Consider the following 19,140-nt stretch of genomic DNA (forward strand, 5'->3'; position numbering starts at 1 on the left):
CCTGCAGGGACCCCTCTGAAACACAGATTTTTTTTGTTTTTTTACAGGTTTGCACGGAAGAGCACCACTAGTTAAGGTAAGCTTCTGGTTGTAAAGAATTCAGCCATTAGCAGACTAGCACTCATCAAAGGCATAGCAACCCAAAGCAGGAAACCACAGTGAAGACACCTATCATTTCCTGAATTTATTTGTTTGTTTACTTTTCACCACTTGTAACTGGAAGTCCAGACAAATTGTGCTATAAAAATGAATAAATCCTGGAGCAGAGCAATAGCCAGGAAAAGCTGACCAGGAACTAAAACCAACATTCCCCCTATCCTGCATGCATCTCACAGTGTCCTCAGCAAAAAGCTTAAGTGAGCTGCCTGTCTGAAGTTTAGGTCTGGATTAGACCATTTGGATGGTGGAGACTTCACCTTAGGTGCTTTACAGGTGGAACAACATCCAGTTGCCTGAATTAAGCTTATTGCTGGAGCATATAAGAAACACTACAGGAGGTGGGATTTGGTCTCAGGTGCAGTGGAAGAGATGGCTCAAGAGGGAGATTGCTTCTATGATGACACTACTGTCCCATGAGGTTAAAAGTCTGTCTTTTGTTACATCACAAGTTGGATGACAAGGATCTGGGAAAGGTGGCAGTGATGGCCATAAGTTGAGTGTTGCTCAGACATACAAATAAAAACAAGCTTCTTAAGTAAAGTATCTCAAACACTGTACCCGAAAAGCTTGGTGCTCTCTGGAGCATCTTCTTCAGAGGGGGTTTGTGGGCGGATGCTGTAGAGATTCTGGCCTTGCTGCTTCCCAGTTGGCCCACACAATCTGGTGAATGAGGTACTCTGTCTCCTGCCCCACTTCTGCCAGGCGGAGGTCAAACTCGGTCAAAGTCTTGTTATCTGCCAGTCCTTCAAGTAGCTGCTTCCCACCGTCCTGCAAATGGGTAAGATGGGGAGTGATTAGAGGAGATCCAAAAGGGAAGTGTATTGCTCCATTTATGATCTCCCCACTGGGAGTCCTGCACTTCCCTGCTGGTGGGGAGCCCATGAGATGGTGCTAAAAGTGACAAAAGCCTTTGCTTAATCCTGAAATGATGCTCACAGAAGAAGTACACAGGCAAGGAGTGTAACCTTATGCAGTACTCAGTGATATGACACATGCTAATGACTCCCTCTGGGTACCATGTCAGGAGTTCTCAAGCTCAGGCTGGTTAATAGCCTGGCTGGCGATGATAGCTTGAAAGGAGTCTCTGCTCTCCCTTGTCCCCTGATCGCCACCTCATGGCCAGGTGGGGACAAAGGGCAGTGTGGTTTGCATGCTGCTCCTCATCTCAGCAGTGGTGAGAGCACCACTGCTGGCAGTGTCTTGCCTGGATGCCATTTCCCAGGATGGGCTGGTGTTCTTGTGGGGGAAATCTCAAGCAACTGGAGTCTAGCTTGTAGTGGCAGAAAATGTGATGTAGATAGCCTAAGGAAGGCAACTCTGTTTTGGGACATTTCCCTCCCTTAGCAGTGCCTTTGGGGATGTGACAATTGGGCTTTTTTATAAAGCCCCAATACCTATTCTCTTTCAGATACCAAATACACCTCCTGCCCCCATTTCCTCCACGCAGGCAGTCCACTTATCCCAGCACCCTTCCTCTTAGACCTTTTGCTAAAAAGCATAAGGCAAAAAGGACATAAAAGGAGTCTGTTTTTAATGGGCTCCACAAGTCAGAATCTGACTCATCTCTAGCAAAGCCCCCCATTTCCTCAATGATAATACCACCTGCCCACTTATTGGGCTGCTGTGGAGCTTTGCAAAGGGGTACCAGGAGAGCTTATCAGAAGGAAGATGCTAAGTGCAGAGATTGTTATTTCCCAAGCAAAAATTCATCGCTTCATCTTTGCCCCCTTGTATCATTACGCTCAAATGGTTTTCCATGTCTAGGATCATAAACCTCAGAACTCACAAAAGGTTTTCTGCCATCAAATCCTTTTAAAACTGTTGTCAAATACATCGATGCCAATATTCCTGCCAGCAGGGACAGCTGGTCTGCTGTCTCTTCATTGTGACAGTGAGAAAAATTGAGGCAGAGCAGAAAGTTTAAAAAGCCAGCATGATTGTATTTGGCTGTCTAGCTTCAGATTTCTAAAGCTCTTTTTAACCAAAAGAAGAGAAGTAGTCTAGATTGTGGGCACACTGCAGCTCTTTGGGATGTAGTAAGATGAGCAACCTGCCCATGCACGGGGGTTGGAACTAAATGATCCCTAAGGTCCTTTCGAACCCAAACCATTCTGTGGTTCTATGATTCTAAGATATGTTGATGCTCCTCTAGCTAGAAAATTAAAGACTGTGGTTTAGGACCCACTCATAACCCAATCAGATGTGACACTTTTGACCAACCACACTGCTCCCAAGCTGCAGGGTGAGTTTAAGGAGCTCAGCAACAGAGCCAATTTCCTAATAGTCTCCTCTGAGTGTGTGATGGACAGGAGAGATTCTGGGAAGGGTGACACTATCTGCATGCTGCTGAGTGACAGATGGCACAGCATATCCAAAACACAGATGATATGCATAAGGCCTTTGTCTCGTGCCACCTATCATTACTAGCTGCTCCCATTTGTGTGAAGAGGATGTTATTTTTCCCAGACATGCTCCCTGGTTTTCAGTTTCCTAGGGGAAAAATCCCTCTCTGCCCAGAAGTCCAAAGCCTGTAAGGCAGATTCAGATGAGGAGCCCTGTGAACAGAATTAGATGTAATGAGTGACACAAATGCATGTGTGCACACAGATGTCCTTCTCCTTCCTGCTGTCTTCCAGAGTTTCTTCCCTGCTTGGTACCAATTGTTAATGCAGCAAGACTGCAGTGTGAAGGAGGCATTTTCCCCTGTGGCTGCAAGACAGGGCAGGCTCAGCCTCTGCTTTTTAAGGCCACCATGCAGTCTCACAGACTGCAAGAGGGTTTCTCTTACCAGCCCCAGGTGGTTGCATGTGAAATTGATGCTCGTCAGGGTGTTGTTCTGAGACAGGACCTGGGAGAAAAGGGTAGCAGTTGGCTCTGACAGGTTGTTACTTCCCAAATGGATGAACTTCAGGGTGGTGTTGGTCAGCAGAGCATGGCCAATCGCTTCCCCGCCTTCGTCCTCCAAGCAATTGAGGCGCAGGTTCAGGGAGGTCAGGGTGGAATTCTCAGCCAGGGCTTGAGCAAGAGCCTGAGCCCCAAGGTGACCAATCCGGTTGTTACACAGATCGAGGATTTCTAATCTGCTGCGGTTGATCAGCTTGCCAATAGCTTGTGCCCCCTTGTCCCCAATGAGATTGTGGGACAGGTTCAGCTCCACCAGGCTGGGGTGATCCAGCAAGTTACGGACCAGCAGCCTGGTCTTGTCATCATCCACTTGGCTGCGTGTCAGCTTGAAAACCTGTGGGCATAAAGGGCAGGGTCACTAAATGACAGGGACACTAAAGAGCCAGTGCTTTGGATTATTGTCTGTAGAAGACCTTCAGTGAGTTAAGCCCATGGGCCACCAGACAGGATTCATCTCCTTTCACTTCAGACACCTTTAGGCAATGGGTTCAAGTTGTCACTTTTATAGTGGGCAGATATTTCCAGCAAGCAGGACATACAACTGCTGTCCCATGCCTATTCTGGGGAGAAATGGTTCACCTCCTGGAAATGCCTGTTCCTCTCCTCTAACTCCACAGATTTCTGACATGGGGTTAAATTAAAACAAGATTAAGCTGCCCAGACATCCACAGAGAGTAACAGTGGAACTCACCCCAGATCAGAGTCAGTGTCTAAATGAGCACATGTACTGGGGGTTACTGCAGTGCTCTCTGGGAAGTGCAAAGCTCTGCTTGGCCAGGGCACCTCAACAGCTGCAGGAGAGGTGGTATCTCTTCTGTAAGCCAAGCAGAAAAATATCTCTGAAAGCATGTCAGCCTGTGGGGAGAGCACTCAGCCAGCTCCCTCTGGCTTTCCTCTGGGTGGCAATGCCTGCTGACGTGATGGAGGGGCTGGGTATCTGCACTGCAGTTGCCACAGAAGTGAAGATTCCATTAACATCCAGAATGAAGACCCTTCATCACTCTAAGGGGAAATGTATTTCCCCATGCTCTTCTTGGGGGTCTCTGCTGCTCTGGGGCATACTGATATGTATTTACTGGGTATAACCACCCTCCTTATGACAAACTCTCTTTGGACTTCTTCTTGCTCCCTCATGGAATTATTTAAGGAGTTAACACAGGAGTGTTGCTTTCTATTGGTTTCTCTTGGGTTACTGCGAACATGTTTTGTGGGAGCAAGTATTTTCCTCACTGACCCTCTGACAACCTTCTCTAGCAAGAAGATACAAGATACTCAGTGCTAGGCTAGCAAGTTAACATCTCTGCACTCTGCTAGACTGCAGCTTGCAAGGGCATCCATGCTCCCAGCAAGGAAAACTGGCCCCTGGATTTCCTTCCCCCCCCCCCCCCAGCAATTTGAAGATCTATCTGAGGAAGGAAAGCTTCGTTTGGGATAGATTACTTTCAGGCTATGGCACATCCTCACAGCAATAGCAAGGTTGCAGCAGTCCTGGTAGGTGAACTTAAAGAGGTTCCACTCAAAGTTCATGCCACAGTCCTTCACATTGTAAGTCAGATGAAGCTCCTCAAGGTGAGGGAGAGCAGTAATGAGGACTCCGAGGTCATAGTGATTCATGGTGACCTCACTGAGCCCCATATCACTAGCTGTGTCAGAGAGGTCATCCTCCTCCTCATTTTGATCCACCTTCACTGGTGGAAGGAACTGATCAACCTCCAGTTTCCACACATAGTCTTTGCAGAGTGGGATGAGTTCTAGGACCTGTTTGGGGTCTGTACTGTTAGGGATGAAACATTTTAGAGTGTTCTCCAGGTGACGTTCAAAAAACATCCGTTTCCAGCTGCCTCCATAGTTGTCAATGTCACACACTTGCCAGCGCTCCATGCAGCACCTCTTCCAGTAGTCCTCATCACTTATTATGTTGGCAGTCACAGCAAGAGGAAGGCCAGTGGGGAGCCTGTCCAGAACCTTCTTTTGGTGCTCAGGCAGAAGACGGTCCAAAATAGGGTTCTCTGCAGGGGAGGAAGAGAAGGAGAGGTTGGTCTGGTCTGTGGAAACCATGGCTGGCACTACAGTTCCTCAGCTGTGTGCCCTCCCCTCTGCTGATAACGAGCTCTCAGTTGCCAGCTGCTGGTGCAGGGAGCTAAGCTGCCAGAAAATGTGTAGGATACATCTCCTACATTTCTGTGTAGGATTTCTATCTTTTACAATAAAACATCAGCGTAATTTGGTTTCCTCCCCTAATATTTGGGAACTGCATCAGAAATCGAGCTCCTGCCGAAAATTTAATTTGAATGCAGTTTATATTCAGAGCAGGACTTCTGCTCCCAAGAGGGCTAATTCAGCCTTACAGTGATGGGAGGGCTTAGCTTGTCATTTGCTGAACTTTCTCCCTTTGGTTTCTAAGCATATTAAAGGATGATATTTGAGAACAACCGTCTGTGTGCTATTCATGGGAGTCCTTGTGCCTTTTTATCTTAACTCAGGTGTCTGCCTTATCCCAAATTGATTCCTGTTCCTACCCACTGAGACACACTTTCAGCCTTTAGGTCCAACCATGTTTAAATAAAACTTGTCTTTTCCTAGGAGTCTTATTCCCTCAGTCTCTTTCCCAATGCTTGCCCTAGGTCTCAGCTGTCTTCTTTCTAGTAGAATTCCTTTGTGGTAGGAAATATCAGAAAAAAGCCATGTATACTGACACTGTGAATGTTTGGTGCTACAAACATGGTAGCATCAAGTAACAGAAATCATCAGCAGAGAGGCCTATCTGCACATGGGAAAACAGATTTTGAGAGATAAAGTGGAGCTAATGTTTTTATATTTCCTCTTTGTGGCATTTCCTTCCTAAAGACAGTTATACCATAACACCTTTGCAGAGTCTACTCTCCAGTGTTCTACAGCTAGCACTGCAGTGACCTTCTCTGCATAGTCCCACAAGAGAAGCAGAGGTGGGACACATGGGCTGCACTCAGCCACTCACTTAAGCTCACTCAGGTAGCATCAGTGGGTCAGATGTAGCTGCACAGCTCAGGTCATGTCATCAGAGTCCCCAGGATGCCGAGTACACTGCTCTTATATGCACACAATGAAGGTCTGACCCATCTGACACAGGACTGACTGACCAGGGTGATAGAACTATGAGGATCTTCCAGCTCAGGCTTCCAAGTATCATCATCTCTGGCCCCCATACACCATCAGCTCCTGGTGTGCAGCAGCAGCACTGGGATCCTCTACACTCTCTTATGTCCCAATGGGGACATAGCCTTAGACCTATCTTTGGTCTTTGCTACCACTCTACTGAGTCAGCCAAAAATACAAGTAGGCCTTTTTTTCTCCCCCCCAGCCAATTCCCAGGTGAGAAATGCTGTTTCTGTTTTGCTATGTTATGAGTCCACCTGCTTCAAAATCACATTCCCTGCTTGAGGATATAAGTCACACCACCAGCAAAAGCCATGGAGAAGGCCTGTGAGTACAGTACATATCCTGAGTTGGTAGCTCCTCTAAGCAGGGAGCAGCTCTCTCTCTCTGTACAGCACTCAGCACAGCAGAACTCCATCGCTCAGTGCTACCATAATGTGTGTGTGAATCAGGAAAAGGAAACACTGACTCCTCAGGCATGGCCATGACTGAGCTAAATATGCTCAGCAGAGCATGGAGGGAAGAGGAAAAAATAAGGCAAGGTTCAGGCATAGTGACATCCCAGATAGCATCCCACAGGACAACAGCCATGTCTGGAGTATGCAAGTATACTAACATAATTAAACAGTTTGCTTAACTGGCTGCCTGAGGGAATATTTGTCCCTTTGGCAGGGTTGGGTACCACACTCTGCCTTTCAGGTGCCTCTGTCTGACTTGTTGGCCCTCTGCTCCCTGGGACAGATGCTCTCTCTCTGTGTATCCCAGGAGAGACACACTTCTGCTTACTTTCGAAATTCTGGACAATGTGCTGGAGGCAGAGTTCAGTGAGGTGGGGGACAGTGACAAGGGACCACTCGGGATCCTCGATGATGCGGTGCACAGAGTAGGAGTCAGCAGTGCGGTTGGACTGCGATGGATACAGCCAGGGAACAACTGTGCTCCTGTCATCAGCCACTGGCTGCTGCATCTTGTCTCAGGACCCACTTCTCCTTTAGGACAAGCAAGAGGAATATTGCTTGAGAACAGAAGTCATTACCATGATTTCCAGCTGGGCCGCCTGCAAAAGAAAAAGGCAAGTTTAGAAAGAGGCCAGTGATAAGAATGCTCTGCTCACACTGCTCCTCTGTCATGCACTTGCCCTTGCCCTTTACCTGACTCCTCTGCTTGGGATGGAAGCACTGCACAAAGCAACTATTATTCAGACTGATCTTTATACACTGCCCAGTACAGAGGTCTCTAGGTGCCACATGTAATAAGCAGATAACAACATGGTGTTAATTCAGAGTGCTGATGAAGAGGATTTGGTTTTTTAGTTTTTTTTCTGATAAAAGAAATAGGTGAAACTGGCAAGATCTGTGCTTAAAACAAAGGAAAACAGTGGTTCTTCACAATGTCTGCAGTTGATCTGGGGAACTCCTTGCCACAGGATGTTTTGAATGCTGTTCTATCAAGATGTTATCTTCCAAGTCCCTGAAAAAGAAACCCCTTGAGAATGAATCACTGCACAGAAACCACATCTGGCCCAGTGTGAGTGGAGAGGGAAAGAGTGTTGGAGGAAAGAACCCACACATACTTGTATTTGTTTTCTGCTCTTCTCAAGCCATTTGCTTCTATCCACTTTCAGAGATGGGATACTGAGCAAGACCATCTCTGATTTGATTTGAAATGTTCTTGTGAGTCAGACACTTTATAGATGAGTGCACTGTAAGTGTATTTGTGGGGGTTTTTTTCCTGCTTTTTCCAATTATTCTCCATCTGAACTCCCTCCAAATATCCATTAACTGACGAGATGGGTCAGATGTTTATACCTGTTCAGACCACACTGAGACTAAGCAGATAAGAGCTAGAAGAATGAGCCTGGAGCAGAAGGCAGCATGTCCAGTCCTATGAGCTTTGTGGAGCTTTCTCAGACCAAAGTTTTGCATTTTCCATTTCTTGCACCAGCCTCAGAACCAGAACTCTCAGACATCAGAATCCCATGTGTATGGTTATTGCCAATGGTTTTCTTTCCAGCCCTACCAGTCTGAGAGAGGCAGAGAAGACACATGGAAGGAGTCTGCCTCTTGAGTCCTGGGTTCAACAGGACTGCTCAGGCTTGGTGAGCATTCCCCAGAGCACACAGTTGATCCTTACTGGGGCTAACTGGAGGGCAGGGCTGGGCAGTTAGAGACTGCAGGACACCTAAAAGAAGCATGAGACACACGGATTGATGGAAATGTCAGAGGTGAGGACAGCTTCTTGCAAGACCAAGAGGATGCCTCAGGGCAAAAGTGGCCTTGCATCATGGTAGAATCAAAAGGATCCTGTGATAACAGCTTGCTGCCATGTACTATCTTGTACCAGAGCATCCCTCAGCTGAACAGTGCTTTAATCCCAAACAGCTCCTCCTTTTATGAAGAGCATGAGACAGACAGTGCTCCCCAAATGAGACATCTTAGGTCTTTCTCTTGCACAAGGCTGCTCCCTTCTCCTGTGTCTTCCTTGTTAGTGCTGCCTCGGCCAGCACAGGCCCCTTGAAGCTTTGTGGCTTGCTTTGCTACTGTTCCTCCCACTGCTCCTTCCTCCTGCAAAAGACATCTGATGAAAGTCCTGCAAAGGAACCTGCAAAGGGTGAGGAGTGGAGTGAGGCAATCCAAGAAATGCCGAGAATGAGAGGAGAGGAGCACAATGATTCATTCTGTACTGCAGCAAATGTGTCAGCAAAGGCTTCTTCAAATGTGCTTGAAGTAGGTCTGAGGAAAGAGTGGAGACGGCAGCACAAAGCAGGAGGATGGAGGACAAGTATTCCCAAGTACAAGGATTCCCAAGGACAGGGAAGCTGAATTTTCCAGGTGGTATTGGTGTACAGATGACAAAAGCAATGTCTGTAGAAAAGCGAGCTTGATCTGGAGAAGGGTGACTATGGAAGGAGAAGGATTAAGTGTTGGGTAGATATGAGGACTGGGAGTCCTCTCTCTGTGAAACTCTCTGCCCCAAGGGAAGGTGCTGTGATGGTGGGCCACCACTGTGGGGGAAGAGGCCTGACACTCCACAGCACACTGGCACAGCTGAAACCCAACTCTTGGTGCCAAAGGGGCTCCTGGAGATCAAGCAAGAGGCACAGCTGCTGCCAGGCATAGCTGAAACCCAACTCTAGAAAGAGTGCAGCCCCTCCATACATTGGATGAAGGTCACTGAGCAACCCTCACCTGCAGTGGGAGGTCAGCCAGTGGGCAGTGTGCACCGCTCAGCTGTGAACCAGACCCAACATAGGATGTTCCCACACGAGAAACAGACAGCTTGGAGTGTCCTGGCTGCAAAGAAGCTTCCCCCCAATATGAGTTTCACATCAAGAAAGCTCTGTTGACTTTATCATCCCTACTTGGCATTCAGCATGAATCCAGCCTGAAGAAGGTGTATGAATCAACCTCTCATCTGTGGTGCTGAGGGAAGCTGAGTCTGATGCTGAGTCACTACTCACACTTTATCTGCTCCCCCACCCCCAGCATGGTGGGCACACCTCACCCCTCATCTCTGCAGCCCCCAGGGGAAGGACCCCTTTGCCTCCTGCATCCCCTCAGTCTTGACTGTGGAAGTCTTGTCCAGACAGAACTAAAACCCCATGCCAGTTCCCACAGCTGCATTTGCTAAGCATGGATTTAAACAGAAGAAATGATGTAATACACTATCAATAAGCCAAGTTAAGAGTGTTAACCCACGTGCCCTCCTACCCACTCTACACATCACCTACACTAAAAAGGTTTTATCAAATAACATACAATGCATGGGGTCACGTAGCAAATTCCCAGTTTATGTCATTTAACACCTAGATTGGGATGAAAGGTAAATGACATAAAAATTTTTAAACAAAAGAAATGACACTTTCCTTCCCAGGAATAAGCAAGTTATGTTGCGACCTAGTACGCCTAACAAACCTTCTTCAGCGGCACCTGATTTGATCTGGAAATAGGACATGTGCTCTAACATTAAAGTTTTCTGCTCTTTTGATTGAGACCAAAGCCCAGAGAGACCAAAAAAGAAGAGTTGCATTGAAAAGGCTGACCTTTGGCTGATGCCTCCTACCAGCAGCATGGTAATCAAAAAAATTGGAGTGCCCGTACACATTGTGCTCACTGGACAGTTTGTAAAGGCAGGAGAAGAATCTCCCCAAGGATGGTTATGCCCCAGATGAGATCACATCCACACTGAAGCTCAGTCTACCCAGAAACTGAGGCAACTGGTATGCCACTGCAGCAGCACCCTGGAACTGCCAGCTGTACTGCAGCTGTCTTGGCCTTCATGCTGTTACTTCTACTCTGGGCAGGCTGGTGGGGATGCTGGCAACTGATTCTGAGCACTGGCTTAAAACCATTGATCCCATTACCACCTGCATGGACTTGCCACACTGCCTTGCACTGTGAGAGGCTGATGCTAAGTGTGCATTAGGGCAGCATATTGAAGGCTCATTAAGGGGCTGAGACTCTGCAATGGGCTTTAAGTAAGTTTAAAAAACAAAATGTGCCAAATGAGAGATCTATTTAGCTTCGGATATAATGGAATTTGTCTGTAATGGGAGATGGGTCAGAACAAGGCCAGCCGGCTGTTTGGGAATATGGTTAATGTCATCACTGTAATCCAGCTGATGCAAAAGACCAATGCTGTGGTCCTGGATACCTGCCAGCACCCCAGAACCCTGCCCTGGTGAGGGTCGCTGCCCAAAAGAGGCGTCAGAAACACAAAAGCACTTTAGGACCTGAGCGTTGCCCACTGCAGCTCTGGCCACTCAGCACATGGTCGTGTCAGCCCCTGTAGGCTCCGGGAAGAGCTCCTCGCCCCCGGGAAGGAAGGAAATCACCTGGCTGCTGCTGCTGCTGCTCAACTCCCCAGTACGCCCCCTCCTCCCCCTTCCCCCCCAGACCCCAGCCAGCACCCACATCCCAGCTCCCCGAAATGCCGGTGGCGTGGCCCTACTATTTTCCCTTCTCCCGGCGCAGGTCCTCTGCGTAGTCCCCGAGAGGGCAGAAAACTCGTCAGCCCAGGCGACTGATGGAGGTCTGCAAACTGCCGGTGCACGGGAGGGGGAGAAGGGGCAGCGGCCCTTCAGAAAGGGGACACTTCAGCACCGGCAATGCCGCGGGTGCAGCCCGGGCATGAAACAGGAGGGGTTCCCGCTCACCCCTGAGAGTTTCCTCCCCCGGCCCGCCCGGCCCTCACCCTCCGCCGCCACCGCCGGTCTCTGGGGACGCGGCGGTTGCCGGGGCGGAGCGGGGCGGGGATGCTGCGGGTGTGGGGAGCCCCGCCCGTCCTTGGCAGCCCCCCGGGGGCGTGGGATCGGGGTGGGGGGGGGGAGCCGGTCCGACGTCCCGGTACGACGGGGAGGGAGGTCGCAGGTGGGGCCGAGGGCCAGTAGTGAAGGGCCGCGGCGCCGAGCTTTGGTGGAAACCCTCTTGGGCAGCATAGAAAAAGTGCCTGGGCTCACTACGGGGCCCCTCACACCCCGCACGGGCCAGGGAGCTGCTTCGGGGGTGCTGGTGGGGACGTTGGCCAAGGTCCGCACAGGCCTGCGGTGGCAGCTGCTGCGGCATCTCGGAAAGCAGGGAAAGAGCAGAGTGAGCTGTGCTCCAGGAATGGTTGGCTGCCGGTGTTCAAACGCTGGGTGCCTTGCTCTGCTAAAGATACCTGTTGTGCATTTGTATTTTACAGCTTATCAGCATTCATAACAACTTCCTTGGTGAAGATGTGCTACCGGTGCCTGAAATTGTCTTGCTTCAAGGCCTCACATTTTTGGGGCCATTACCCCTGAATGACAGATCACAGGCAGGTCTGATAAAGGGAGGGAAGGGGGGAGGAAGATAAGGTCTGAGAACTCCACCAGCAGCAAGATTTGAGCCCATAGGCTGCATTCCAACTCTCTCCTCTTCTGTCTGCTCTTTTAACATTCTGCTAGTGAGCACCCTCTTGCAGAGAAAGACCTGAATCCTAGGCAAGGAGGCAACTGCACACACGATGATGTGGAATATAGAGAGTAAACAAAAGGGTAAAAATGTGCATCTCCTTCCCATTTTTCAGACTTTAGCATTTTGGTATTTGCCAGTAGATTTTCAGAGTGAAACATGACTTTCTTTTGATCCTTCAAAATGCTGATGTGCTCAGTAGCGGGTACATGATGAGCATAGCCAGCCTGTGCCCTGTGGGAGTATATACAATACTGTTGCCAGCTCTCATGTTAGTCCTGCAAGTCCCATGATAGCTGGCATTTTGGGGAAGCTGCACTGACTTTCATTTAAAATAGACCTCCTCATTGTGAAGAAGATGTTATAAACGTGATTCAAGGTTACTCAAAAAGGCTCAGCAACAAAACCATAAAAGCATAGATTTAAAAAAGGATCAAGATTTTGGGGCCTTCTTGGTGTGTTTCAAAGATGGGGAGTTAGACTTTGGCAGCAATATACTTCTTTTCTTGGTGTAGCCTGATTCTGTCACTCAACTCCCCAGAAGACAGTGACACTGCCAGTGAGTCAAGCTGGTGTTTAACACAGCAAGGAGGTCAGAGGCCTTGCAAAGCCTTTCACAAACACTTGCCCAGGGCTTACAAGATCTTGAGAAGCAGGAATGTGGGAAATATAAAACTAGAAACATTTTCTCTTGTACTGTTTTCCATGCATGTATTCAGTCTGAGTCCTGACCAGCAAAGGAGATAGACAAACTGGACCCACAGAAATAGCCCCCCTGAGTTGCCTCCACAGTTGTGCTCGATTTCTAAGCTGAGCCTCCAACAAGCCAGCATTGGGGAAGTCTTCAGGCCCCCCTCAAAGCTAATGTGATGCAAAGTCATGTTTTGAAGACTGTGATCTCTCTGGCCAGAGTCATCAGATCCCAGAGACAGTACTGCCAAAGTATTGCAGTCAAGTTGTTGAACTGGATGCAATCAGGTGTTGAGTCATTTGCTGAAAACAAGGAGTGGCACCTGAAAGATGGCTTTGTTAACTCTATCTACCTTCACATTTATTTCCATGCATATAGACTTTAGCTTGTGTTTCCAGTGGAGTGTGCAGTGGTGGTTACTCCTCAAATGCCATACAGTAGCTGACTGTGGGAAGGGCAAAACATTCATATTCATTCCCATTCCCAGTATTCACAACTAAGAGAGGGTATGGGTATGGGCCTTGGTGACCAGAGCATCATCCTACCAGCAAATCCCAGCTACCCTCTCTATCTCCCAGCTGCTAGGTCTCAGATTTCCCCCAGACAGAGCCTATGGTGCTGTTGTGCATTATCAGCTCAGCTGTCTCTGCCTGGAGTTTGAGGACAATGTAACAGTAGCTAAATTTCCTTATCGTAACAAATAAATTAGAGGAGCCAGGTCCTGCAGGGCCTTGTGTGGGGGGGACATGTCCCACAGGCATCTTCTGCTGCTGATGCAAAGATTCCTGTCCTGTTCTGGAGACAGGGCTATGGCTATAGGGTGACAACCTTTTCTACTGTCCCAGGCATGATAGACTAAAAATGTGCTGCTCTACCTGCCTTCTCCCACTCTGATTTCTTTGTATCTTTGAGGCCATTTGTAAGGACCTGCTGGGAGATAAGCCATGTGAGGATGAAGACAGCATCATGTCCTCTTTGGAAGGGGAGAGAAGGGAAAATCCTTAAAGCTCTTAAATAGGTATTATTGCTAGAGCCATGGCATGAGAAGCTGAGTTCTTGTCAGAGAGCTTCAAAACTCTGCTCTATCCACATATGGTCTTTCATAGCACCACAGGCTGGGCTTGTTGAAGATCATCCAGGGAGAGAGATTAGTGGTCTGTATGCAGCCTGTGTGCTGTGGGGACCTGCTGAAGCTAAAGACCAAGTTGCCTGTCAATGGCTGGCCTGGGGAGCTCCCTCTTTTGACCCAAGCCTCTGCTTTTACATTTCCCTTCTCTGCTTCTGTCCTCTAAGGGAAGATGCTGGGTGAACAGTGGAAAGAAGGGGACCCAAGGGGACCCTCACCCCAGTAGAACTGAGCTCAAGGATTGTTGAGAGCCCTACAGCAGAAGCAGTGAAGCTGTGCTGGGTGTGCTGGGACAGGGACTGTTGCCAGGCATTGCCTAGTGCCTGACCAGGAGAGGACAGCACCCAAAGTGCCTTTCCTGCCTGCAACCTGCTTTGCTCAGCTACCAAACAGCTCCCCTCTCCTCTAATCTGTTTCTTGGCTTCTCCCTAGTGGGGTGGCACCGGCACCAGCTGTCTCCTTGAGGACTACACGAGTGCATCTGGTGACATTTTTGCCCACAGCCAGCATCAGAGCAGCTGTTTGCAGTGGCAGCTGTAGGCAGCAGGGGTGAAAGGGGAAAAAACAAACCTCTGTGCACCTGTCCTCCTAGTCAGCTCTGCTCCCTTTGTCCTCACACCACACTGTGATGGCCAGAGGTCACCATACCAGTTCAGGAATATCATCTTATTATTCAAGTCCTTTATGCTGCGTGGGGCAGCTTCTTTAGTTGATACCTTCAGTGTGACAACCCCCATCTGTCAGGTGCATTTCTTCTTGCTGGGAGAGAAGAACTGTGGGCACAGATGAAGGAGCTTGAGAGAAGGCAGTTGGTATTTGATGTCTGTCTGATGTCAAAGGGATTCAGTGGGGTAGAAGCCAACAAGGTTTGTCCTTCCTTGGCACTGGGGGAGTCTCCTTGTTTGGATAGCTTTCACTGGAAAGGTCAAAGGAGCACAGAAAGTTGCCAAAACAAGGGGAAACTCGGAAAATTGAGGATGCTGAGGTGCAGGAACTTGCTCCAAAGCCTTGTCTCTAGGCCTTCCTCTGTCTGGCTCCCAGCAGCTCCTGCTTGAAAACACTGTTTAAAAGCATCTAACATCTCCTAGAATCCTGGAGGAAGCAGCAAAAGAAACACCATGCTGGGAGGAGGAAAAAGGCCCCTGCACAGCCAGTGCTGATGGATGGGGGAGCATGATGCCCTCCATGCTGCTGCTCTTCCTAAAGCTTTTTGCTCTCTCTGGGTCCCAGCAGGAACTGTACAGCTGCTGACAGCTATTAATAGATAGGCAGAACGTGGGTTTTGTCTCCTACCACTTCCTGGGATGAATGGTAATTACCCTTAATTAAACTGGATTTGGTTCCACCTCCTACCTTTCAGCCCTCTTGCCTGTGCTGGCAGGGAGAGATGGGCCCATCTGCTGCCTGCACCAGCTGTGCAGGAGCAGGCTGTGGACCAGCTGTGGGGAGCTGGGTTTGGCAGTGGGAGTGGAGGTTCATCTCCCCAGGGCATCCCACAGGCCTTGCCCATGGATGCTGAGCACAGGGGAGGAGGCAGAGCCTGCCTGCTAGTGGGCTGAAGTAGATTCTCTTGTCCTGGCCCTTCCCGTTGTACCCAGGAGCCTTGTGGGGAAGTGAGAGAAATGATCCCACAGAAGCCTGAGGGTGCAGGTAAGCTGGACACTCTGTCTTTGAGAATAATTAAAGAAATAAAATAGGGGAAGAAATAATCATGGAACCTGACCTGCTGTTATGAATGGCATCCCCACCACAATGCATCACACCAAGGTCTGTGAAAAAGGGGCATCCTTCCTCTGCTGCTGGTGCAAGCCAGCCCCAGGATACCCCTGGACTTTTCTCCCATCTCCCAAGGCACACTGCCCAGCTGCTGTGGGGTTAGTCAGGATATGAGCTGCCTAAGGGGGGATGTTTTTTTCCTTTTTACATCATTCCACTTCTGGCCTGAACTCTGAAGCAGGAAGGTTTATTTTATCCAGGTTACTTAAGTGCAGATGCAACAATAACGAGTTAGATTTTCTTCATCCACTGAAGCTGTGCCTTTCAGGAATCAAATCCCAAGAGGATGGAGGCAAAAGTGGATGGCTGTTAAACCTTTCTTGTACACCCCAGACTCTGACTCTGGGACAGGACACCCTTCATCTCAGAGTTTGCTTGATAATGCTGTGCTTTGCTAACCCAACCTCTGTGCTGTCCTGCACACCTGAGCAGACCTGATGTCTCAACAAATACTTGCTCTTTCACCAAAACATGGATTTATCCCTGCTTGGCTCAGCTCAGCTAACATTTTTCACCACGGGAACCCCCTTCCTTCAGTGTCCCTTGCTGCTTGTAGCAGGGTGAGAGGAAAAAGGCAGACGCACTGCCTCATTCTGTCAAGCTGAAGCTCCCCAGACAAGGCAGTTTATTTGCCTCTTTTTGGTTTGTTTTTTTTTTCCAAATCATACATTTTTTGAACTGAAACCTTTCAGAAAACCTTATGTTTTCTGAACCTTCCTGCGTGCAGGATTTGTGCCCAGGGACCTACTGGCTCCCAGTTGCAAACGCCTTTCTCCTTGCTGCTGAAGCCTTCTCTCCTTCCCTTTCCCCAAGATTCCCACAATGTCAAGCCAGAAGAATTAGGCCCCTGTGCTGACTCCCACTCAACCCCGTGTGCTGCATCCAAATGCCAGATGGCACACTAGGCTGGGGCAGGAGCTGTGCCAGGCTCCCCTCCCTTTCTCTCCACCCTTCCATCTATAGAAAAGAGCTGGAGAAACAGCACTGCCAGGTTTCAGACTGTCATGTTTGCTACATCTTCCTGGGTCTTCAGTCCCAGTCATGGTGGGATTGATGCAGGAGCTGCAGGCAGCACCCCAGACCTAGGGGTACCAGGGAAGAGAGGATGTGCTCTGAAGCTCTCCCCTGTGTCCAACTCTCAGGCTGTGCTATAATGAATAAGCAATGCATAGGATGTGACCACAGCTGATGCTTCCTTCCTCACTTGTTGGAAAATTTCTTGTTTGGTCAGGATTGTTCCCCGGCACTGAGTCACTGTCTGCAAAGGTAGTTACAGATGGGAGGGTTTAGCAAGTTTTTTTTTTTTTTTCAGGCAGGACAAGCCCCTTGTTTCCACTATCAAAATGAGGAGGAGCAGGGGAAAAGCAGAGCAACTAGAAAGAGCTGCTAGAAGGTATGTGGGAAGCAGAAGCATCCTGTTTGTGAGCCCTGCTGGGAGCATGGGGCTGCATTTGGGCAGCAAAAGGCACTCGGAGGATTTTCTCAGATATTCCCAGCCTTTCTGCTTCAGATGGCTGGGGTAGTACAGTGCCTGCTGCTTTTGGCCCAGAACTAGGTGGCCACTTGAGCAATCTCTCTTTTCCTGGAGGAACTGTGAGACTTTCTGCTGGCTCTTGGTACCCAGTGATGGACACCTCCACTAGCACTGCCTGAGCTCCAGGGTCTCCACTGTCACCACTGCATCACAGCAGTCCCCATGGCTCTTGTCCCTGGAGCATGGGACCCCTCACTGCGAGGAGAATAGTGGAGAGGAGAAGAAAAGAGAGGCATAAAAATAGGGGAGGAGGCTGCATTTTCACTTGGAGGAGGGAAAGCATCTACTTAGTGACTTCTATTCCTGTCTGGGCTTATTGCAGCCTTCACGATATTCAGAGCAGGTGTGAAGCTTCTCCCTTCCCAGGCTGGAGATGAGAGTTAGTGGGAGGCTGTTTTCCAGCACACTCATGGAGATACTTCATTGATTTTGCATGGTCTCTTTTCTCCCCAGGGTGGTCTGTGCTTTGCATATTAGCTTGTGATTCTGTGTCATTCCCTTCCCTGCCCCAATTTCCACCTCTCCTTGTTGTGCCATGGTTTGGTAAACCCAAGGTGCTTGTGAGAAGGGTAAGTGCTCTAGAGGGACATGGCGGGGGCTCAGATTCTACAGCATAGACAGTGCACAGGGAGATTTGGAAAAACCCAAGGCAGGCAGTGCAGCATCTTTCCCTCACATGACCACAAGAAAGCAGCTCAGAGCTCCAGGGGCTTTGTTACGTTTTAAATGAGGGCTTCATCCCTGCTTGCCTTATTTACCTTCAATTACCTTCAAGCCCGCTTGGCTCTGATAACCCTTACAGAGAGACACCTAACACCCCTTGCAGAAGGCCACCACTACTCTCTAAGGTTAGGGACACTCCTCAGAGCCTAGTCACAGAAAAGGGAGACCAGTAGGGAGTGGAATGAGCTCTTTTCCATCCCCCCTGGGGCATCTGGGCTGGGGAGGTGGGGATACCTGGGAACAAGGTGCCTTTTTCATCTCTCAGACCCTTGGCATCCCCTGGCAGCAGCTCCATACATCCTGCACCAGTAGTTCCAGGGTCTGCTGTGGGGCACCCTGAGGTGGGGGAACAGAAAAGGGGACCTCATCCACCCGGTCAGAGCAAGGACAATGTCAGGGCAGTCACTGTGGCAGCAGTCCGACACTGATGGGATAGGACAGCCTGGGAGCTTGTGCGCCAAGGGCTGCTGAGTTGACACTGTCCTTTGGTGCCCTCTTCCCACCCTAGTGGAGCCGGGAACTTGCAGGGCTGGGGAGCTGCCAGCTGCCATCACTATCCCTCCAAAGCCATGCTCTCTGACAGGTTCAGTTCCTGACACTGCTGTGCCTGGGTCTCAGGCACTCCCTAGCCCTGCAGGCTACCACGGAGAGCCCCGACCCCTTTCATTCCCTCTCAGGGCTCAGCTGGTGGAGCAGGGGACCCTGAGGCATCACGCTGTGTGCTGCAGGAAGCTAGGTGCATGTTTCTGCAGTTGCAGCTATCTGCCACTGCTTATCTGCCTGCTTCTACTGTGTCCCACAGCATCACAGGCCAGCTCAGGGAGAGCCACCAGCCTTTCCTCTTGCACCCCATCACTGCATCAGGATCATACTGGCCAAGGGACTTGGGCTCAGTCCTGGAATGATGCAGGCCGTGCTTGCAGCTCCTGTGCTGGGCTGCCTGGGAACTGCACACTTGAGGGTTTGTTCAAGGGTCAAAGCTTGATGCCCGCAGGGTGCTTCTGAACCCATGAGGAGCAACCTGGAGTGCTCCCAAGGACTCCTGAAGTGCCAGTGATGTGCCAAGCCCAGCTGTTATGCATCTGAGCCTTGCCTCACCCAAGGTTATGCCCTGTGGTGTTTCCTCCAGGCCAGCATAAAGCCTTGCATCCTTGATTTC

The 19,140-nt window shown here is 49.5% G+C and overlaps 1 protein-coding gene across 2 annotated transcripts; it reads right to left on the reverse strand.

Moving 5' to 3' along the window:
• Window positions 1-167: 167 nt before the first annotated feature.
• Window positions 168-11,458, reverse strand: TCTE1 (t-complex-associated-testis-expressed 1). 2 transcript variants are annotated; one of them, XM_071739347.1, is made up of 5 exons: window positions 11,354-11,457; window positions 6,985-7,255; window positions 4,504-5,072; window positions 2,948-3,397; window positions 168-927 (listed from the first exon to the last, which is right to left on the reverse strand). In XM_071739347.1, the coding sequence occupies exons 2-5, from the start codon at window positions 7,163-7,165 to the stop codon at window positions 751-753; spliced, it is 1,377 nt and encodes a 458-aa protein (XP_071595448.1). In that variant the 5' UTR covers window positions 7,166-7,255; window positions 11,354-11,457; the 3' UTR covers window positions 168-750. The 2 variants fall into 2 exon arrangements, with proteins under 2 accessions (XP_071595448.1, XP_071595449.1); XM_071739348.1 differs by lacking the exon at window positions 168-927 and adding an exon at window positions 940-2,714 and having other exon boundaries at window positions 11,354-11,458.
• Window positions 11,459-19,140: the final 7,682 nt, after the last annotated feature.

Source organism: Heliangelus exortis, chromosome 3, assembly GCF_036169615.1.
Source record: "Heliangelus exortis chromosome 3, bHelExo1.hap1, whole genome shotgun sequence".
Classification (NCBI taxonomy): Eukaryota; Metazoa; Chordata; class Aves; order Apodiformes; family Trochilidae; genus Heliangelus; species Heliangelus exortis.

What these genes read in the sequence shown, in the direction of transcription:
- TCTE1 (XM_071739347.1), bottom strand. Translation starts at nt 7,165, where the DNA reads ATGCAGCAGCCAGTGGCTGATGACAGGAGCACAGTTGTTCCCTGGCTG. An exon ending in GGATGTGCCATAGCCTGAAA is followed by an intron (nt 3,398 to 4,503) that starts GTAATCTATCCC and finishes TTATGCCCACAG; the next exon opens with GTTTTCAAGCTGACACGCAG. An exon ending in CATGCAACCACCTGGGGCTG is followed by an intron (nt 928 to 2,947) that starts GTAAGAGAAACC and finishes ACCCATTTGCAG; the next exon opens with GACGGTGGGAAGCAGCTACT.